The following is a 22,592-nucleotide window of genomic DNA, read 5'->3' on the forward strand; positions in this document are numbered from 1 at the left end:
AAGTAATTGCTTTAAGTATTAACTCTTTATTCAAAATAACTTTGTTAAGGAACAGAAAGAGGAGAGAAACAGAAATTACACCTATTGTGGTAGATTGTGGGGGTGGAGAAAAGAATACACATAAATCCTTGTGGCTTTAAAAAAAAAAAATAAGGCTGGAAAAGTCGCTGTATCCTGAGACACAAACCCTGAGGAACCCTCACTAAGAAAATGGCCCTAGGAAATTTCTTATTAAATAAAATCCAAAATATACTTACTCATCAATTTCTATTGACTAAAAAAATCACACATCTAAGTACAATTTCATTAAAAATTCTTTTCTATCCCTATTTGTTTCCACAACATTTTCACAACTCTACCTATTGAGTACTTACCACATTCCTGAAATTTAAAGTCATCTCATTTTATTCTAACAACTCAAACAAGTGCTGTGGTAAATTAACTGTGATTAACAGCTTTGTTGTTTATTTGTCTCACATTACCTAATACAGTACTGTATTCTTTTCTCCTAAGTTTCATAATCAGACTACACTGCTTCAGGGAAGATACAACAGAAAACATTAGAAAAACCCCCAAACTACCCAAAGCCCCGTGCCCTCAAAAAAAAAAAAGAAAAAAAAGAAAAATCCAGGTTGGGGAAGCTATAGGGAAGTAGGTGAATTAGCACTTTGGTTCCTGCACAGTGACCCATGAGGGCCAGCATGAGACAAACACAAAAAACCCATACAGGTTTTGGAAATCTGAGGGCAGGAGGAAACTGTTCCTCCTTGAATAGAACCCGGGATAATGATGAACCCCCAGCACTACCTCAAGAAGAGGAGAGTAAAAATGGCTGCTGAGTGAACCTACAGAGACAGACTAACAACGACCTCATGGAACAGTATTTTAATTCCTCAGGTCTCCGGTGTTTTACACGAAAACTTCAAAGACTATTCCTAAGGGACTTATATCCTGGTGACCCAGATAGAAAGTGGCCTGGATATGTAGCTGAAGCCTTGTGATTGTGTCGGGGAGCATCAGAGAGTTGAGAACCTTATGTACAACTGGAAAGCAAACACCGGGGGAGGAGGTCCTGGAACACAGGTTTTCATATAGACTCAGGACACCCCATACTATAAAACAGCAAGATACTAAGCTTGTTGTTTTGTTTGCACCCTCTCTTACTTGAAACAACAAAATCAAAGGATTTGAGGGATAAATACTTTAGAGACAATAAAGTGAAGGGGCAATTTTTATCAAGAAAAAAATATTTCCCTCCTATTGAACACTGAGGCAGGAATACATAATTTAAGAATATAAGATAACTTTTAATTGAAATAAAGTTACATTGCACACTTTAAACTTCCACAGTGTTATTAATATGTGCCAACTATGTCTCAATAAAGATGAAAAAACTTTATAACAAAGAAATTAAAATCTTTTTTATGCAATTGACATTTCTATGTACTATTAGAATATTTAAACTTAGGCATTATCTTGAACTTTACTGAGTATAAGAACTGTATTACTCCTTTAAGAGTACTTCAATCAATAGTTAATTTCAAACAAGTGTCTATTGAAATTGCAGTTTATACAGTCATTTTGTGCTTGACAACACCAAGCCCTAGAAAAATAATAATAATAAATTTTAGTTTTCCAATTAAATGAAGCAGACCAAAGAAATAGTATCCATTTTCCAATCAAGGATGCTTTTCAATCAGTTAGCAAAATAATTGATGTTAGTTTGATTCTAGTGATAGAATTATATCAATTTGTTAAATTATCACTACTTAAGACCATCTGTCATGCACTTAGCCCTAGGTCTAACCCAATCATCTTCTTGTGGAACACAGAAAGGATGGTCTATGAGTGTGCTCTTCTTTAAGACCTTTTGATATTTTCACAATTGGATATATATGCTCTGCACTGCCTTATACTAATTATGTTATTTCAGAATATTTCAGTGAGATCCCAGGACAGTAACCCTTCTAAGTATACTTATATTAATAGACAATATCATACATCAGTCTTCAATGAAATACACATAAATGTCACCTCTCCTCATCAAATGTGACCCGAAAACAACGTGCTTGAGAGCCAAGGGGCTTTTGAGATATTTCAATAATCTTCAAGAAATCAATCTTACATGAAACTGAAGGAAAACATCGAATGTCATTGAGCAATAAAGCTCCATTCTGTCAGTGCCCTACCTCTGAGCAGAAGCCTTAGGATGTTTCTCTTCCAGTTTCTTTACCAGGGCCACTGTCAGCTGCCCTGTCTCCCCAAGAGAACCTTCTGGCATTAAGTGGGTGTCTGAAGGCTCTGGCAGCTGCTTCAAATCAGGGATACTGGCACTTTTTTGTAGAACCTAATAAATGAAATATAGGAATTATGCAGCTAATTTTCACTGAGTGGAAATGTCTAAACTATATACGCCAAAAAATTTAACAGTGCACATTCCATGGTTCCTTCAGCCGTCTTCGTCCAGCACATAAACCTTCGGTATGTGGCCAGAACAAAAGAAGGCAGTCCTAAGAAAAGCTAGTGTGTCACCATTTATTTAACAAAAAGAATGCTTATATAAATATACACATAGATGTTTACATGAATATAAGTATATAAATAGATGTTTATGTAATGGATATGATTTTCAATATCAATAACACTAATCCGTGAATTCACTCTTTCCTCCTGAAAACAACCCAAACATTTTTCCTCTTTTCAGAATATCTTTCAGAGATCTAGCTCTGTCTTGCCTCTGGCTCACTACACTGACCTCTTCTGCAAAGCTGCTGCCATGCTCCTGATGAGCTGTGGTCCAGGCACCGTGGTGAAGGTGATACTCTGTCTGGGTCACATCTACTTGTACATTTAGCTCCTCTAGGTAGGTCAGAACAAACTGAGGATAAGCCTGTGGGGAAGGGAAAAAACAAAACAAAACAGTACTACCAGCCTTGTAAGCAACAGCCAAAAATCTATACAACTGGAATGATGAGAGGATAAATTAGATTAATAGGAAAAAAATCTGGCTAATAAGTTTTGTACTTTATGGTCAATTTCAGATCAAAATCAAGACAAATAACTTTCATATGAAGATTTCTAATTTGTTGTTAGATCTGATCAAGTTTAACTCGGCTGCTAAACACTAAAGCCATCCTATATACTGATAATAATGGCTAACATTTACTGAGTTATTTCTACATAAAAGGTAAACATACTATGTACATGTAATTTTCAGTAGCTCTATTTGGGGGGACTATTCAATTCTGCTCTGGAAGACAATAAAACAAATAGGATGAATGAGCTTCATTAGCCACAGGAAGCCTAGATAAGTAAGTTAGTAACCTGAGACGTGTCAGACAGAAAGTAATTAGAGCATGTCTATGAACATAGGTAGAAAAGGGTAGAAAGACAAAATAGAAATAGTCATGATTTACTAAATAACAAGCAAAACAACATATATTTACTGTATACTAGATGTAAATTATGCATGAGACACACAATCGTGACATCTTTAACTGACCACCCATTGCTGACTCTCATTTTGGATCCTCTGCTGGATAAAATCCACAGCTGCCCATAGGCCACCTGGGGAGCACAGCTATTGGCCAAGTGTACCTGCCACCAGCTGTCTCCTGGATCAAGTGTGCGTCAGTGTCTCACGTATATTTCATCTGTTAGGCCCAGTTTCAACTCTGGTCCCGCTAACCACATCAACAGCAAGGAAGGGTGATGCCACACTGAGAGAGGATGCATCTATATCAGAGATTCAGGTAATGTGGCCCTTCAACCCACCTGTACTTTATGTATGTTAACCTAGCCCATCTCTTTTTCCATACATTGTACCTGGTGTTTTAAATGGATTAAATAGACTGTAATCTGCACATTTTCTGTTCCATGAACTCAAGGATAGCCTATCAAGGCACATACTTGAAGTCTACCAGTATACCAAAGTAATTTACCACATAATAACATATTTACATTTTAATCCTTGAAACAACCCTTTGAAAGGTGTGACTACTGCTCAAATTATAAAGATGAGGAAGCCAAAATAGGGAGGGTAAAGCAACTTGTTCCTCCAGCTTGTTTACTACTTCATAAAGCTTAGATACACTGCCTAAAGTATTATATAAACTTCTTTTTTAAACTGTGGCACTCAAGTTTTAACAAAAAATACGAGGAAGCATTCACTAGATAATTAAAGAGTACTAAGGTCCTTATATTATTCTGGAAAAAGAGATATTAAATAACTTTGCACTTTGTTACAAAATCTATAACTAAATATGAATGCTCTAAATTAGGCTGTGGTAATGAAACCAAAACCCTATGTATATACTGAAAAATATTGAACAGCACAGTTCAATTCTGTGGTATGTTAATTATATTTCAATAAAGCTATTTTTAATGTAAGAGATTCAATTAAAAATAGAAATACAGAGTATATCTCAAGAATAAGCAGATAAAAAAGAGGGAGGGGTTCAGAAAAAGTCAGGAAGAAAGGTAAAAACAATATGAATTAAAAATAGAGTAAATAGAAATTTTTATTAATCAATAAGTGACTATCAAAATTTTAAATATGCGTTTGAGAGGAAGAGACTATTTCTCATTAGCATATTTTTTTCAAATATTAATTTGTTATCATGTGCATTTGTGCTTTTATTACAAAATACATTTTTAAAGGCCCAATTTAAAATAGTGTCTTTGTGGTGTATACTAATCAGATAAAATCTTGGAAAAAGATTTTGAATCACTGTGCTAAATTCACTTCAGTCATGTCCGACTCTTTGTGACCCCATGGACCATAGCCTGCCAAGGATCCTCTGACCATAGCATTCTCCAGGCAAGAATACTGAAGTGGGTTGCCATGCACTTCTCCAGGGGATCTTCCAGACCCAGGGATCGAACTGGATTCGCTTAGGTCTCCTGCACTGGCAGGCAGCTTCTTTTACCACTAGTGCCACCTGGAAAGTCCTTTGAATCACTAAGCTAACACGAAAACATTACAAACTCTGTCTGTGTGGAGTTGTACAAACTCTGCTGTAAGTGTAGAATTACTAAGTCCAAAGAACATGTATTCTTTTACAGATTTTGATAAATATTGCCAAATAGCTCCTTATAAATAATGTACTGGTCTCCTACATGGCCCCCCATGTTCCCTGCCTTCTAATATTCAGACCCTTGTGTAGTCCCCTCCCACATTATATAAGAATAAGTCTATGTGACCAAAGAAGATGGCAGAAGTGGTGTTAGGTTATGTCTGAGACTAGATTATGGCAAACAGCAGAGCTTCCATTTTGCTCTCTTCCTCTCTTGGATCACTAGCTAATGCTTGAACAGGACTACAGTGAAACCCATGTGCCAAGGAACTGACGCCTCTGGACAAATGTAAGCATGCTAAGAGGCAGATTTTCCAGCCTAGTCAACTGTCAACTGATTGCAACCTCCACTGACACCTTGACTTAAGCTTCATGAGACAGACTCTGAGTTAGAACTACCCAATTAAACAATTCCCAGATTACCCCACAGAAACTGGGAGGTAATAAATGTTTGTTGTTTTAAATTACTATGTTTGGGGGTAATTTGTTACACAGCAATAGATAATACCAATAAAATAAAATTTTTAAAAACCCAAATACAAAAAAAGGAATGAATATGCTTGTCTTCTCACATCTTTATCAACATAGGCTATTACTAGCTTTATGTCTCCTCATTAATTAATAGGGAAAAAAGACTATTTCATTGGTTACATTTAATTTCTAGTGAAGCTGATCTCCTTTATTTGGCTTGACTCTTTTAATTTTTCTTTTGTCATATACTTTCTTTTCATGTCCTTTGCTTATTTTTCTATTGAAGTACTTATCCTTTTCTATTGTAATATCACCTCATGGCAAATAGAAGTGGAAATAGTGACAGATATTGTTTTCTTGGGTTCCAAAATCACTGCAGACAGTGACTATAGACATGAGATTAAAAGATTCTGGTTCTTAGAAGGAAGGCTATGACAAACCTAGACATCATATTAAAAAAGCAGAGATATCCCTTTGCCTGTAAAGGCCCATATAGTGAAAGCTATGGTTTTTCCAGTAGTCATGTACTTATGTGAGAGTTGGACCTGAAAGAAGGCTGAGCACCAAAAAATTGATGCTTTCAAATTATGATGCTAGAGAAGACTCGAAATTTGTTTGGACTACAAGGAGATCAAACCAGTCAATCCTAAAAGAAACCAACCCTAAATATTCATTGGAAGGACTGATGTTGAAGCTGAAGCTCCAAATACTTTGGCCCTCTGTTATGAAGAGCTGACTCATGGGAAAAGACTCCAATTCTGGGAAAGATTGAGGCAATAGAAGGGAGTGATGAGATGGTTAGATGGCATCACCAGTTCAATGGACATGAATTTGGGCAAACTCTCAGAGATGGTGAAGGACAGAGAAGCCTGATGTGCTGCAGTCCATGGGGTCAGAAAGTGTCAGACATGACTTAGAGACTGAACAGTGCTGTATCAAGTTTATTATATATTAAATGTATTATCTCATTCTCTAATATTTATATTGTGAAGATTTTTCCCTACTTGTCATATTTTCCTGTTCACTTTTGCTAATGCACTTTAGATTTAGAAGGTTTTAAATTTTTTATGTATTCAAAGCTATTAGTCTTTTCTTTTATGGATTCTATCCTTTTTTGCATGTACATAAAGATGTCTATGCACCACTACTCTGGGTTAGATATTTTAATGCAAGCTTTCTTCTAGATGTTTTATGGCTCCATGTTTAAGTTGAAATCTTTAATTTAGCTGAAACTGGTGACTTGTATAAAAAAGTAATTTATCTTTTTGCAAATGAATAGAGAGATGGTTAACTTTAAAAATAATGAAAAGAAAAAATTATCCAGGTAAGCACAACATAATAAAATGCAATACTGTATTTAATTTTGTTCATTATTACTATCACTAATAGTTACAAATGATCATTTAGCCAGAAGTGATAAGCCAGTATCTATCGATAGACCAGAATCTATGCCAAATACTCAAAATACTAGTATTAATAGCTGTATTTTGCAGACAAATACTCTGAAGCTTGGAAAGGTTAAATGACTTGCCTAAGGCCACACTGCAAAGAAGTACTGGAGCCAAGATTAGTTATTAATAGCCTAATGCAGTAATTCTGTCTTAATGAATGGCATGAGTTCCATTTATGATCCAGCTGCAGATAATTATCAAATTATCCTCCATTTCAGATTAACTAGATGGATATAGTTTTAGATATGACTAAATTTAGATCCAATCAAAATTTCTAAAACTCTAAAAGAATGAAATGCCTCATTAATAAACAGCTTTGCTCTATGAATCTAGAATAACTATAATTTTTAAAAATAAGCAATTAGTTTTGTGAATGGCACATTAAAAATTTTAGAATCAAAATTCGCTTTAAAATAATTTGTTTCAAACACAAAAGTATGAGTTATTTGCTAGCTATCAATAGAAGTGTTGTGAAAAGTCAGAAAATAATAAGTTGCAAGAAAAGGAGGGGTAAAAAGGACAGCAGAGTAGAAGTGGGTGTTTTCGGTACCTGAATTGTGAGAGAAAAGCATACATTTAAACCTTGGTCTTACTTTTCCATCTGTTGGTGGGAAGGGCAATACTTACATGGGATAGAACTATGTTCCTAGACAATAGGAGTCAGCTCTATTCAGATATGCATCAGAACAAGGTCCTCATATGCATGTACAGGCCAAGGAGCTGGATGGATATTTTGGCAAAGTCTCAAAATTCCACTTTTCTTTTTTTTTAACAAAGACATACAAGCTCTGGTCTTCCTGTGACTTCCTTTCCAACAATCTAGAACCTCATTCTGAGTGAGTAATATAATGCAGTCAGAAACAAGATAAGAAGACAGCTGGGATGAATCTGAGAATGAAGTTAAAGGTAGTAATTACTAAAATGCTTTGACATTTGATGACCATATCAAAATTCCTGCTTAGGAACAAAACTAAAACTCTATAGTCCTGGTTGAATTAGAGAATGTGGTTGAGATTTTACCCAGTGTGCCAACAACAAATAGGCAGTCAGGGAAATGCTGTTATGGTAATTTTTCAACTTAAATTCTACAAAACACTTCAAACTACTAAAGTGATATAAGTTGCAACAGAATAACAGCTCAACTTCTAGAACACTAGAGAAAGAAAGGTACTATATTTATTAGTCAGGGTCCAACACAGAGACAGAAAGCACACAGTATTTTGAACAGGAACATTTAATATAAGCTATTAGTGACAGAGGACTAGAGTGGCAGGAAATTTGTTTTGTTGTTCAGTCGCTAAGTCCTCTCTGACTCTTGGAGACCCCGTGCAGTGCAGCATGTCAGGCTTCCCTGTCCTACTATCTCCCAGAGTTTGCTCAAATTCATGTCTATTAAGTTGGTGATGCTATCTAAGCATCTCATCCTTTGCCATCCCCTTCTCCTCCTGCCCTCAGTCTTTCCCAGCATTAGGGTCTTCTCCAACAAGTTAGCTCTTCGTATCAGGTGGCCAAAGTATTTGAGCTTCAGCTTCGTCATCACTCCTTCCAATGCCTATTCAGGGTTGATTTCCTTTAGGATTGATTGGTTTGATCTTTTTGCAATCCAAGGGACTCTCAAGAGTCTTCCCCAGCACCACAGTTCAAAGGCATCAATTTTTCAGCATTCAGCCTTCTTTATTGTCAAACTCTCACACTTGTACATGACTACTGGAAAAACCATAGCTTTGACTATACGGACCTTTGTTGGCAAAGTGATGTCTCTGCTTTTTTTTTTTTTTTTTCCCCATTTATTTTTATTAGTTGGAGGCTAATTACTTTACAATATTGCAGTGGTTTTTGCCATACATTGACATGAATCAGCCATGGATTTACATGTGTTCCCCATCCTGATCCCCCCTCCCACCTCCCTCTCCACCCGATCCCTCTGGGTCTTCCCAGTGCACCAGCCCCGAGCACTTGTCTCATGCATCCAACCTGGGCTGGTGATCTGTTTCACCCGTGATAGTATACATGTTTCGATGCTGTTCTCTCGAAACATCCCACCCTCGCCTTCTCCCACAGAGTCCAAAATTCTGTTCTGTACATCTGTGTCTCTTTTTCTGTTTTGCATATAGGGTTATCATTACCATCTTTCTAAATTCCATATATATGCGTCAGTATACTGTATTGGTCTTTATCTTTCTGGCTTACTTCACTCTGTATAATGGGCTCCAGTTTCATCCATCTCATTAGAACTGATTCAAATGAATTCTTTTTAATGGCTGAGTAATATTCCATTGTGTATATGTATCACAGCTTCCTTATCCATTCGTCTGCTGATGGGCATCTAGGTTGCTTCCATGTCCTGGCTATTATAAACAGTGCTGTGATGAACATTGGGGTGCACATGTCTCTTTCAGATCTGGTTTCTTCGGTGTGTATGCCCAGAAGTGGGATTGCTGGGTCATATGGCAGTTCTATTTCTAGTTTTTTAAGAAATCTCCAGACTGTTCTCCATAGCAGCTGTCCTAGTTTGCATTCCCACCAACAGTGTAAGAGGGTTCCCTTTTCTCCACACCCTCTCCAGCATTTATTGCTTGTAGACTTTTGGATAGCAGCCATCCTGACTGGCGTGTAATGGTACCTCACTGTGGTTTTGATTTGCATTTCTCTGATAATGAGCGATGTTGGGCATCTTTTCATGTGTTTGGTAGCCATCTGTATGTCTTCTCTGGAGAAATGTCTGTTTAGTTCTTTGACCATTTTTTTATTGGGTCATTTATTTTTCTGGAATTGAGCTGCAGGAGTTGCTTGTATATTTTTGAGATTAATCCTTTGTCTGTTGCTTCATTTGCTATTATTTTCTCCCAGTCTGAGGGCTGTCTTTTCACCTTGCTTATAGTTTCCTTTGTTGTGCAAAAACTTTTAAGTTTCATTAGGTCCTATTTGTTTATTTTTGCTTTTATTTCCAGTATTCTGGGAGGTGGGTCATAGAGGATCCTGCTGTGATTTATGTCAGAGAGTGTTTTGCTTATGTTCTCCTCTAGGAGTTTTATAGTTTCTGGTCTTACATTTAGATTGTTAATCCATTTTGAGTTTATTTTTGTGCATGGTGTTAGAAAGTGTTCTAGTTTCATTTTTTTACAAGTGGTTGATCAGTTTTCATCTCTGCTTTTTAATACACTGTCTAGGTTTGTTATAGCTTTTCTTCCAAGGAGCAAGCGCCTTTGAATTGCACGGCTGCAGTCACTGTTTGCAGTGATTTTGGAGCCCAAGAAAACAAAATCTGTCACTGTTCCACTTTTTCCGCTTCTATTTGCCATGAAGTGATGAGAGCTGAGAAGTTCAAGAGAACACTAAAGAATATATGAATAGCAGAAATAGCGAGCCCAGTACTCCTAGGCCTTAGACAGAATGCCCAAGGAAGATACCTGACCCAAGGCTGAGATCCAGACCCCACTGAGGGCACAGCTGTAGCTCACTAGATGATGAAGTGGTCGCTGAGGCAGCGCATAGCAGGATTCACTGTTAATACGCCTTTGGAGCACCAGAGGAAGCCATCTCTACAGGGAGGTACCTAACTGCTAACACCGCACTACAAAGCCACTCACAAGGAATATGCTCAAGGAAACCACTCACAAGAAGGGGCCCACTGGTAATACTCTGCTGTGAAGCTGCCCAAGGCAGGTGCCAGGCAATGAACTGTGGATTTGGCACTGTGAGGAAATAAAGTGATAACTATCAAGCCATGAGTTATAGGTTGAATTATGTCTCTTGCAAAAAGTATGGAAGTATGTTGAAGTCCTAACCCTTGGCACCTGTAACTGTGACAGATGAAATCAAATTAATATTAGGTCATTGGTATGGGTGCTAATCTAAAATGACTCATGTCTTTATTAGAAGAGAGGAATTTGAACATGGACACACACAGAATTCAATACCATGTGAAGGCTCAGACGTGGAGGGAGACGGCCATGTACAGATGGAGGCAGAGATTGAAGTTAAGCTGCCACAAATAAAGAAATGTCTGGAACTACCCGAAGATGGAAGAGACAAGGAAGGATCTTTCCCTAGAGAAAAGATCTAGGGATCTTTTGGCAACCTGGGTTGCCAAACAGCTTGATTTCAGACTTCTAGCCTCCAGAACTATGAGAAAAAAAATTTTATGCTATTTTAAGCCACCCAGTTTATGGTACTTTTTATAGTACTATTGTAAAAATAATATACCATATATTTTCAGTTTTGATTCTTGGCATTTCTGAAATCATGATGGTGGAATTCCCAGGCAAACACTAACAGATACCATGTGATTAGTTTAATTTTTGCCTCTCTTAAATCTTGATGATTAACATTCTACCTAGACTTGGAATCACAGAACCAGGAAGGAAATCTTGAGTAGTCAAGGAGAATTTTATTTTACTAAAGCAAACTTTTAAAAATTGAAACACAGTTGACTTACAATATTACATTAATTTCAGGTGAAGAGCACTGTAATTATAAATACAGTACATATACAGAAGAATACATAGTACATAAGTGTACATTCAATCCATTTGCACATAGTGAATACCTATTTAACCAAACAACCAGGTCAAGAAAGGGAGCAGCAACACACCTAAGCGCTCCTCATAGCCCCTTTCAGCCCCTAACATTCTTCAGCTATATCCACTCTCCTGACTTCTAAAACAATATTTTATTTTGCCAGGCATATATATATTTATACACATATATATGTATATGTATATAATGGGATATTACTCAGCCATTAAAAAGAAGGAAATTCTGCCATTTGTGACAACATGGATGAATCTTGAGGGTATTATGCTAAGTGAAAAAGTTTAGACAAAGAAAGACAAATATCACATATTATCACTAATATGTGTTATCTAGATCAAACAAAACCAGTGAACAAGCATGTGTGTGGGTGTGGGTGTGTATGTGCTTATTTGTTCAGTCATGTCTGACTCTTCTCAACCCCATGGACTGTAGCCCGCCAGGCTCCTCTGTCCATGGGGATTCTCCAGGCAAGAACACTGGAATGGGTTTCCATGCCCTCCTCCAGGGGATCTTCTCAACCCAGGTCTCCCTCATTGCAGGTGGATTCTTTACCATCTGAGCCACCAGGAAAGCCCAAAGCAGCATAACAAAGCATAAACAGAGTCACAGATACAGAGAGTAGGTGATTGCCAGAGGGGAGGGTTGGGGAGGATGAGTGAAGTAAGTGAGGGAGAGTAAGAGATACAAATTTCCAATACAAAATAAGTTATGGGAATGAAATGTACAGTGTGAGGTATGCAATTAATAATAATATGATATCTTTGTATAGCGACGGATGGTAACTAGATTTATTGTGGTGATCATTTTGTAATGTATAGAAATATCAAATCACTATGTCGTGCATCTGGAACTAACATAGTGTTATAGTCAATTACACTTCAAAAACAAACAACTCATAGAATAAAAGATCAGACTTGCAGTTACCAGAAGCGAGGAGTAGGGAGAGGTACAAACTTTCAGTGGTCAAAGGTATAAACTTTCAGTTATAAGATAAATAAGTACTAGGGATTTAATGCACAAAATAAGGGCTTCCCTGGTAGCTCAGCTGGTAAAGAATCCACCTGCAACTCAGGAGACCCTGGTTCAATTCCTGGGTCAGGAAGATTCTCTGGAGAAGGAATAGGTACCCACAGCAGTATTCTTGGGCTTCCCTGGTGGCTTAGCTGATAAAGAATCTGACTGCAATGAGGGAGACCTGGGTTCAATCCCTGGGTTGGGAAGATCCCCTGGAGAAGGGAATGACTACCCTCTTCAGTATTCTGGCCTGGGGAATTCCATGGACTTTAGTCCATGGGGTCACAAAGAGTCAAACATGACTGAGCGACCCTCACTTTCACTTCATGATGAATATAATTAATGCTACTGCTTGCTATATATAACACTTGCTAACAGTATGGATCCTAAAATTTCTCATCACAAGGAAAAGTTCTTTTTTTCTTTTATTTTGTATCTGTATGAGATGATGGATGTTTACTAAACTTATTGCAGTAATCATTTCATGATGTACATAAGTCAAATCAGTATGCTCTATACCTTAAACTTACACAGTGCTGTATGTCTGGAGTTAGCTATGGGGTAATCTTATTTCAATATATATGGAACAAATTAATGCATTGTACACCTTGAACTTAGACAATGTTATACATCAATTATAGCTCAATTTTTTTTAAGTAATACATTTATTTTAAAAATAGAAGGAAATTGATGCCCCAAAATTCTAGGTTGTATCACAGCCATGAATTGAAGAAAATTATATTTGGCTTTGGAAAACTTGTTTTACGTCAAGCAAAACTTCAGAGGAAACTGTCAAGTCAAACTGAGTTAAATTCTAAATTTCTAGAAACAGAGTGAAATCATTTGTTCAGAAAAAGCATTTCTTGCTCTCAATAACTGACAGTGCATTTTATAAGAATATAAAAAAAGAAAAAAATTTGAAATAAAGTTGTGGTTTATAGTTCTTACCTTAGAATAAATACAACCATCAGTTCCAAACACCCACTTCTGAGAATCATCTCCTTTGTGTCTGTAATGAAAATGTAATTTAGAGATTGACAACTTTTCTCCACATTAACACGTTTGTAGGTTTAAAGTAGAAATATCATTTTCCACAGTCTGGCAGGAGGACTGCACACATTTGAACGATTCTACCACGCTACTACCATTACTACCTCAGCAGCTAAAGCCTTTCCTAAGACACCTAATTGCTTTAGTACCCAAAATTCTGTGGGGGTGTGTGAATGAGTGTGTATGTGTGTGTGCACGTATGTGTATAACCAATGGCAACAGTGATTAAGGGTCTAGAGAACAAATAGAGTCAATAAGAATGTTATAGAAATTTCCATCCCCAAAAATGATCCTCTGTGAGACAGAAAGAAGGGGGCTAAATTAAATAAAAGGAATCAGAGGATGAGAAAAAAAAAAAGATACTGTGGAAAATTAGGAACCTCAGGCACCTATTTCTCAAACAATTAGGAAATTTTATTAAGGAACATCAGATTTTCTGAGCTAAGTCTGAGTAGGAAAGAAAAACTAAAATGTGATGAAGCTAATCATGCCTAAATTAACTCATCATGTATTCATTAATATTTAGAAACCTTACAGAGATAGGACAAATGAATTAAATTAAGTGTAATGGGATGTTAAACAAGACTTTTCCTACTGCCTCAGAGTTTTGACAGAAGCATCAATGGTTTAGAATAAGAGGTGTCAGGTAATGCTCTATTCTAAAGCAAGGAACTATATGATCTAGGCAGAGCACGTAAAGGTACGTAATGGTTCAGTGCACATTAGCCTTTCACCTACACCCACGTTATATAAGAAAACGTGAAAAATTATCTGGGCATGTTGGGATAGGTGCTTATTAATAATGTAGGTCTCCAGGCCCATATCCTCAGAGATTTTGATTCTTTAAGTCTGGACTCCCAGAAATATACACTAGTAGGTATCAAAAATGATTCCAATCACAAGAACTCACTCTGGGGAATTTGGATGTGTGTGGTTTATGGACCAGACTTTGGAAAACATTGAGCTAAAGTGATGAGAGCCAAGGAAAGAAAGGACTATGTACTTGAAGTACTGATTTGGTGATTAAATAAATGGGGTATGGGTTAGAAAGAGTAGGCAAGGTTAAGCCTTAAATGTCAAATCTGGGTAAAGAAGAACAAGACAGTATTAAAAGAAAATGAAATTAGAACATGAGAGGAAAGCAGAGATGTGAGGAAATATGAAGGGTTCTGGTAATTAAAGACTGGTAACAGAAATAAATGAAGCTGGCTAGAACTAATGTGAGGGCTGCTATTGGGAATTGTGAAGAATACAGCAAACTGGAGGGTATATGTTCCATCCAGAGCGGGAATAATGGTGTCATGAGAGGATAAAAGTTCAGTGTTGCCCATTCTGAGTTTTTCAATAAAGGTCAGTAATTTTTTGCATGAAATCTCCCTATTTCTATAAGCTCATAACTAATTACAAATATTATAATAATGTGCAAATCAAGCAAAATCTATAGGTCCCTAGTTTTTACTGTCCATAGTCTAACCTCTGTGTGTAAATGGATGTGTGTATATGTGTCTGTATCTATGTGTGCGTAATGCTTTAAGTAGTTTACGAATTTAACAGTACAGGTCAGATCCTATAATCCACATTCTTTAAAAACTGAAGCGAAATCCAGATTAAATGATGGTGTTAAAAAAAAAAATCTTTGATTCAATTGGTTTGTCTAATTGATGCCCCAAATATCTTTTAGGAAAAAAAGCATTTTTGACTTTTTGGTTTATTATTTTTATGTTTTTATGGTTTTGAGATCAATTGATAATGACATTGTTGGTTTGTCTTTCATCCCCTCATGGTCTTATACACACCACAGACAATTATTAAAAGACAAACAAGTGCAAGCACTTACTATATTGAATAAGATGAATGGCACCAAATGAGACATAACTGAACTAATGAGGCATGATATGTTTATAATATTCTTTGTGAGTTGTCAGGTTGCTATCTTAAGTGCTAGTTCTATTATTTTTAGCATATAAAAGGCAATGTCTTAATTCATAGCTTTGCTAAAATCACATGATATTAATACTACTTAAGAGGGAAAATTTTTATCACAAAAAGTTGGTGCCACATGAGGATATTTAATGTTATATAGTGAAATATGGTTGTATTTTTAAAGAAATAAAAGACAGGCATTTCAGATGCTCTGGAAAAGATAAACTTATCCAGAGGTGAGTGAGTTCTAAAAATCCTGGTCCTTACAAAATATAGCCTCACAACAGATTTTGTTTCTTAAAGGCAAGCTTCATCAATACAAAGGCAAAAATCCTCATCTGTATGGAGAGCCTCCTTTTTTCCTGCCCATCCTAAATTCCTCCTTCTCTTCCTGGATCTCTTTCCTTCCTTTCTAAATTAAACCAAATCTTTTCTTGTAAATACAGATGTTTCAAATTAAACTTGCAACAGTTTTTTTTTTTTTTTAATTATCATCTTTTTCTTTTCCCAAGTTCTCTTCTCTGTAGGCAATAAGGACATTGAGTTTAAACTTTAATCCCACCCAATTCCACAATAATCCTGGCCAGAGTAGGAAGTAATCTCAGGGCCCTAAAACCAGATCAGCACCAGCCTCAGTATGCAGTGAGCCCAGGGAGAGCCCTGAGCATGAAGAGCGTGCTCATCAAGCTGCATATAACCTTTCCACATACCAGCCATTTTTACCTAGACCATGGATCACACTGAGTGGTCTTCCCTCACCGTTTCCTTCTAAAATAACCACCTAGTCATTCCCTACTCATCATTTTAACTTTTGGGTTTTTCCTTAGGTTCTTTTTTTTCTCTTTTTGTAATTTCTAAAAACAACTTTAATGGGAAATAACTGAAAATATTATAAAACATTATACAACTGACAGGCACATATTTAAAGCGTAAAATTTGCTAAGTTTTGAAACATGTGTACACATTTTAAAGCATCACAACCACCAAGATAATGAACATATATCCAGATCTCTCACCCCCAGAAAACCACCCCCAAAGTTTCTGTGCGCTTTTTTGTAATCATACCCTCTTGTACCTTCCTACCTTCCTATCTCCAGGCAAACACTGATCTTCCTAGATTAGTTGTCATTCAGTCTCTCAGTTGTGTCCGACTCTGCAACCCCATGGACTGCAGCATGTCAGACTTCCCTGTCCATCACCAGCTCCTGGAGCCTGCTCAAACTCATGTTCATTGAGTCAGTGATGTCATGCAACCATCTCGTCCTCCGTCATCCCCTTCTCCTCCTGCCCTCAATCTTTCCCAGCATCAGGGTCTTTTCTAATGAGTCGGCTCTTCACATCAGGTGGCCAAATTATTGGAGCTTCAGCTTCAGCATCAATCCTCTCAATGAATATTCAGGACTGATTTCCTTTAGGATTGACTGGTTTTATCTCTTTGCAGTCCAAGGGACTCCCAGGAGTCTTCTCCAACACCACAGTTCAAAAGCATCAATTCTTCGGCCTCCATCTTCTTTATGGTCCAACTCTCACATCCATACACGACTACTGGAAAAACCATAGCTTTGACTATAGGGACCTTTGTTGGCAAAGTAATGTCTCTGCTTTTTAATATGCTGTCTAGGTTTGTCATAGCTTTTCTTCTGAGGAACAAGTGCCTTTTAATTTCATGGCTGCAGTCACCATCTGCATCTAGATTAGTTAGGACTCTAAAATTTTATGCAAATAGAATCAAACAATATATACCCTTAATGGGTTTGTTTCTTTTCCTAGATATAACTGTTTTGAGATTCATCCATATTGTTGTGTGACTCAAGAGTTAGTTCTTTTTTATTGTTAGGTAGTATTTTCTATGTAGATACACTATAATTTATTTATCTGTTCACCGATGGATGGACATTTTGGTTGTTTCCAGTTTTTACTCTGGCTTTAGAAATAAAGCTGCTATAAACATTTATGTACAAGTCTTCATAAGGACTTTCATATTCCTTGAATAATCGAGGAGAGGCTGGGCAATAAACTACAGGTATGTATATACCTACCTGTATATAAATATAAATACACACACATATGTGAGTGCTTATGTGTCCATATATGTATGTATTTGTTGTTGCTCAGTTGCAAAGTCATGTCTGACTCTTTGTGACCCCCTGGACTGCAGCATACCGGGCCTCCCTGTCCCTCACCATCTCCTGGAGTTTGCCCAAGTTCACGTTCATTGAATTGGTGATGCCATCCAACCATCTCATCCTCTGCCGCCCTCTTCTCTTGCCTTCAATCTTTCCCAGCATCAGGGTCTTTTCCAATGCTCAGCTCAGTATTGGAACTTCAGCTTTAGCATCAGTCCTTTCAGTGAGTATTCAGGGTTGATTTCCTTTAGGATTGACTGGTTTCATCTCCTTGTTGTCCTAGGGACTCTCAAGAGTTTTCTCTAGCACCACAGTTCAAAAGCATCATTTCTTTGGTGCTCGGCCTTCTTTATGGTCCAATTCTCACATCCATACATGACTGCTGGAAAGACCATAGCTTTGAATATACAGACCTTGGTCAGCAAAGTGATGTGTCTGTTTTTTTAATATGCTGTCTAGGTTTGTCATAGCTTTTCTTCCAAGAAGCAATGTCTTCTAATTTTATGGCTGCAGTCACCGTCCACAGTGATTTTGTAAATATACATATATCTGTATATTTTAGGACAGGATCAATTGTTTTCCAAAGTTTTGAAGCATTTCTATTTCTACCAACTCTGTAGAAACCATGTACCAACTATGAGGGTTCCAGTTGTTCCATATTCTCACCAGCATTCAATATGGTTACATTTTAAACACTGGACCTTCTACTACATATGTGGTGTTACTTCATTTTAGTTGTATTTTTCATTCCCCTAATATTTAGCATCAAGGCTGTATATTGTCACCCTGCTTATTTAACTTATATGGAGAGTACATCATGAGGAACACTGGGCTGGATGAAGCACAAACTGGAATCAAGACTGCCGGGAGAAATATCAATAACCTCAGATATGCAGATGACACCACCCTTATGACAGAAAGCGAAGAAGAACTAAAGAGCCTCTTGATGAAAGTGAAAGAAGAGAGTGAAAAAATTAGCTGAAAGCTCAACATTCAGAAAACTAAGATCATGGCATCTGGTCCCATCACTTCATGGCAAATAGATGGGAAACAGTGGAAACAGTGGCTGACTTTATTTTTCTGGGTTCCAAAATCACTGCAGATGGTGACTACAGCCATGAAATTAAAAGACGCTTACTCCTTGGAAGGAAAGTTATGACCAACCTAGACAGCATATTAAATAGCAGAGACATTACTTTGCCAACAAAGGTCCATCTAGTCAAGGCTGTGCTTTTTCCATTAGTCATGTATGGATGTGAATGTTGGACTATAAAGAAAGCTGAGCGTAGAAGAATTGATGCTTTTGAACTGTGGTTTGGAGAAGACTCTTGAGAGTCCCTTGGACTACAAGGAGATCCAACCAGTCAATCCTAAAGGAAATCAATCCTGGGTGTTCATTGGAAGGACTGATGTTGAAGCTGAAACTCAAAAACTTTGGCCACCTGATGCAAAGAACTGACTCATTTGAAAAGACCCTGATGCTGGGAAAGATTGAAGGCAGGAGGAGAAGGGGATGACAGAGGATGAGATGGTTGGATGGCATCACCGACTCAATGGACATGAGTTTGAGTAAACTCCAGGAGTTGGCGATGGACAGGGAGACCTGGCGTGCTGCAGTCCATGGGGTTGCAAAGAATCAGACGCAACTGAGCGACTGAACTGAACTGACTGAGTGATTAGCATCTTTTCATATGCCAACTGTATATCTTCCTTGTTACAGTATGTGTCCAAATCATTTACCTGCCCACTTTTTCTTGAGTTGTGTGTATTTTGCAAATATCTATTATTTGAAGATATTTCTCCTTGTGTGTCACTTGTCTAATCATTCTAACAATGCCTTTCAAAGAGCAGAAAGTCTTAGTTTTAATGAAGTCCAATTTATCAATTTATATTTTTGTGGATGATGTTTTTGACATCATATATAAGAAAGTTTGGCTAATACAAGATCATAAATATTTTCTCCTATGCTTTTGTCTAAAATATTAAATTTTACACAAAAGATATTCAGTTTTTACATTTAAGTCTATAATCCATTTTGAGTTAACTACTGTTTATTGTATTACATATGGAACAAAGTTTTTTTATATATTGATATCCAATTGTTCCATCACCATTAGTAAAAAAAAAGAAAATTCTTTTTCCACTGAATTTCTCCTGCAATTTCATCAAAAGTCAACTGACCATATATGTGTGCATCTATTTCTGGATGTTCTATCCTGTTCTATTGATCCAATTGTATACTTCGGTGCCAATAACACACCGTTTTTCATTACTGCTATTTTATTTATTTTTTTTTTATTACTTTTATTTTACAGTAAGTCTTGAGATCAGGTAATTTTGTTCTTTTTAAAGTTGTTTTGCCTATTCTAGATCTTTTGCAATTCTATATGGATTTTAAAATTACCTTGATAGCTTTTATATAAGAAACTTTCTGGGATTTCTACTGAGATTGTGTTAAATCTATAGGTCAATCTGAAGAGAATAGACATCATAACTATACAGAGTCTTTCAATCCACGGATACAGTATATCCCTGCATCTATTTGGGTCTTCTTTACTCTTACTCAGCAATGTTTTGTAGTTTTCAGTACACAAGTCTTTTACATATTTTATCTGATTCATATTAAAGCATGTCATGTTATTATAATTGGCATTTAAAATATTAACTTCTAAAGTTGCTTGTTGTTAGTATACAGGAATACAAATAATATATATGTATATGTACATACATATATATATACACACATATATATATTGTTTATATATGTATATAACATATATATATATATTGATCTCAAGCCCTCAAACTTGCTAAACTCATTTATTAGTTGTAGAAATTGTTTGCAGTTTTCATAGGATTTTCTATATAGATAATCATACCATTTGAAATTAAAGTCAGTTTTACTTCTTCAATTCATATCTAGATGTCTTTTATTTCTTTTTCCTTTCTTATTATACTGGCTATAGTTTTCTATGCAATGTTGAATAGGTGACAGTGGACAACCTTGCCTTGTTTTGGACTTTAGGAGGAAGCACTAGTCTTTCATCTTTGAATATGTCAGCTGTATGTTTTTTTGCAGATGTCCTTTGTCACATTGACAAAGTTCCCTTCTAATCAGTTTTCTGAATAGAAAACTTTCTATTATGAAGGGATTCTGACCTTTGTTAAAAGCTTTTCCTATATCAATTTGATGTTTGTGATCCTTTTCCGTCTGCCAATTGAGTGATTTACATTGATTGATTTTCAGCTTCATTCTCCTGGGATAAACACTGCTTGGTCATGGTATATTGTCTTTTTTATTGTATTCAACTTGTTAAAAGGTTAAGAATTTTTTGCATTTATGGTCACAAGGGATATTAGTCTATGATTTTCTTTTCCTGTAATATCTGTCTGATTTCTGCTTTCAGAATAATACTGGCCTCATAGAATTATCTAGGAAGTATTCCCTCTTCTATTTTCTATGTAAGAAAATGGAGACTTGGCATTATTTGGCAGAATTCCCCAGTGAAGCTAGTGAAATCATCTGAATCTGAGGTTCTCTTTGTGGGAAAGTTTTTAACTAAAAATTTAATTTCTTTAAGAGATCCAGGACTATTCAGCTTACCTGTTTCTTCTTGAGTAGACATTGGCAATTTGTGCCCTTGAAGAAACTGGTCTTTAATCATCTCAGTTTGGCAATTTTATTGGCACATCTTTGTTAAAAATATTCCATTATCCCTTTAATAACTGTGTGATATCACCTCTCTCATTCCTGATAATGGTAATTTGTGTCCTATTCCTTTATTTCCTGAGCAGTCTGGCTAGAGATTTATCAGTTTCTTTGATATTTGGAAAAAAATCTTTTGATTTTGTTGATTTTTCTTTTTTTCCTATTTTCTATTTCATTGATTGCCACTCTAACTTTTATTATTTTCTGTCTTCTGATTACTTTGAGTTTGATTTGCTCTTCTTACTCTAGCTTCTCAAAATGGAAGCTGAGGTCACTGATTTGTTATCTTTCTTCTTAGCTCAGTTAGTAAAGAATCCGCCTGCAATGCAGGAGACCCCGGTTTGATTCCTGGGTTGGGAAGATCTCTTGGAGAAGGGAAAGGCTACCCACTCCAGTATTCTGGCCTGGAGAATTCCATGGACTATCCATGGGTCACAAAGAGTTGGACACAACTGAGCAACTTTCACTTTCACTTCTTTCCTTATATAGGTATTAACATAAATTTCTATCTAAACTTCTTGGGCAGCATCCCACAATTTTTAATATGTGTATTTTCATTTTCATTCAGTTCAAAAATACTTGCTAATTTCCATTTTGATTTCTTCTTTGATTCTTGGCTCATTTAGAAATGTGTTACTTATGTCCAGATACTTGAGGGTTTTCCAGAAAGCTATCTGCTATTTTTTTTTAATTTAAGTATGGTTGATTTACAGTGTTGTGTTAACTTCTGATGTACAGCAAAGTGATTCAGTTATACATACACATATACTTTCTTTTTTTATGTTCTTTTCTATTATGGCTTATCACAGGATAGTAAATAAAGTTCCCTGTGCTATACAGTAGGACCTTGTTGTGAAATCTATCTGATTTCTAGCGTAATTCTATTATGGCCAGAGAATCTTTTTTATAATATTTAAATTTTGTTAAATGTGTTGAGACTTGTTTTATAGCTAGAATATACTCCATTTGATTTAATATACTGTTCCTTTAAATGAATATGTCTTCTGCTTTTCTTGAGTATGTTCTTCTATAAATATCAATTAGGTCAAGTTGATTGACAGTGTTGTTCTAGTCTTCTGTACCCTCAATTTCCTCCTCACATGTTCATTATTGAAATAGGATATTGTTTAACTTATAGGACATCCTTAACTTAAGTATTTATAGAAGAACATACTTTCAGTTGATATCATTGTTGTTATTTAGTTGCTAAGTCGTGTCTGACTCCTTTGTGATGGAC

At 36.3% G+C, this 22,592-nt stretch overlaps 1 protein-coding gene across 1 annotated transcript in view; it reads right to left on the reverse strand.

The window, feature by feature from the left end:
* Positions 1-22,592, reverse strand: part of DCDC1 (doublecortin domain containing 1) — a 447,948-nt gene that overhangs the window by 172,133 nt on the left and 253,223 nt on the right. The window contains exons 17-19 of the mRNA XM_043908575.1: positions 13,496-13,556; positions 2,756-2,890; positions 2,190-2,347 (exon numbers count right to left, since the gene is read on the reverse strand). Coding sequence (XP_043764510.1) covers positions 2,190-2,347; positions 2,756-2,890; positions 13,496-13,556 — 354 coding nt within the window. The remainder of the gene's footprint in view (positions 1-2,189; positions 2,348-2,755; positions 2,891-13,495; positions 13,557-22,592) is intronic.

The sequence above is a fragment of the Cervus elaphus genome, chromosome 1, assembly GCF_910594005.1.
Source record: "Cervus elaphus chromosome 1, mCerEla1.1, whole genome shotgun sequence".
In the NCBI taxonomy this organism is placed as follows: Eukaryota; Metazoa; Chordata; class Mammalia; order Artiodactyla; family Cervidae; genus Cervus; species Cervus elaphus.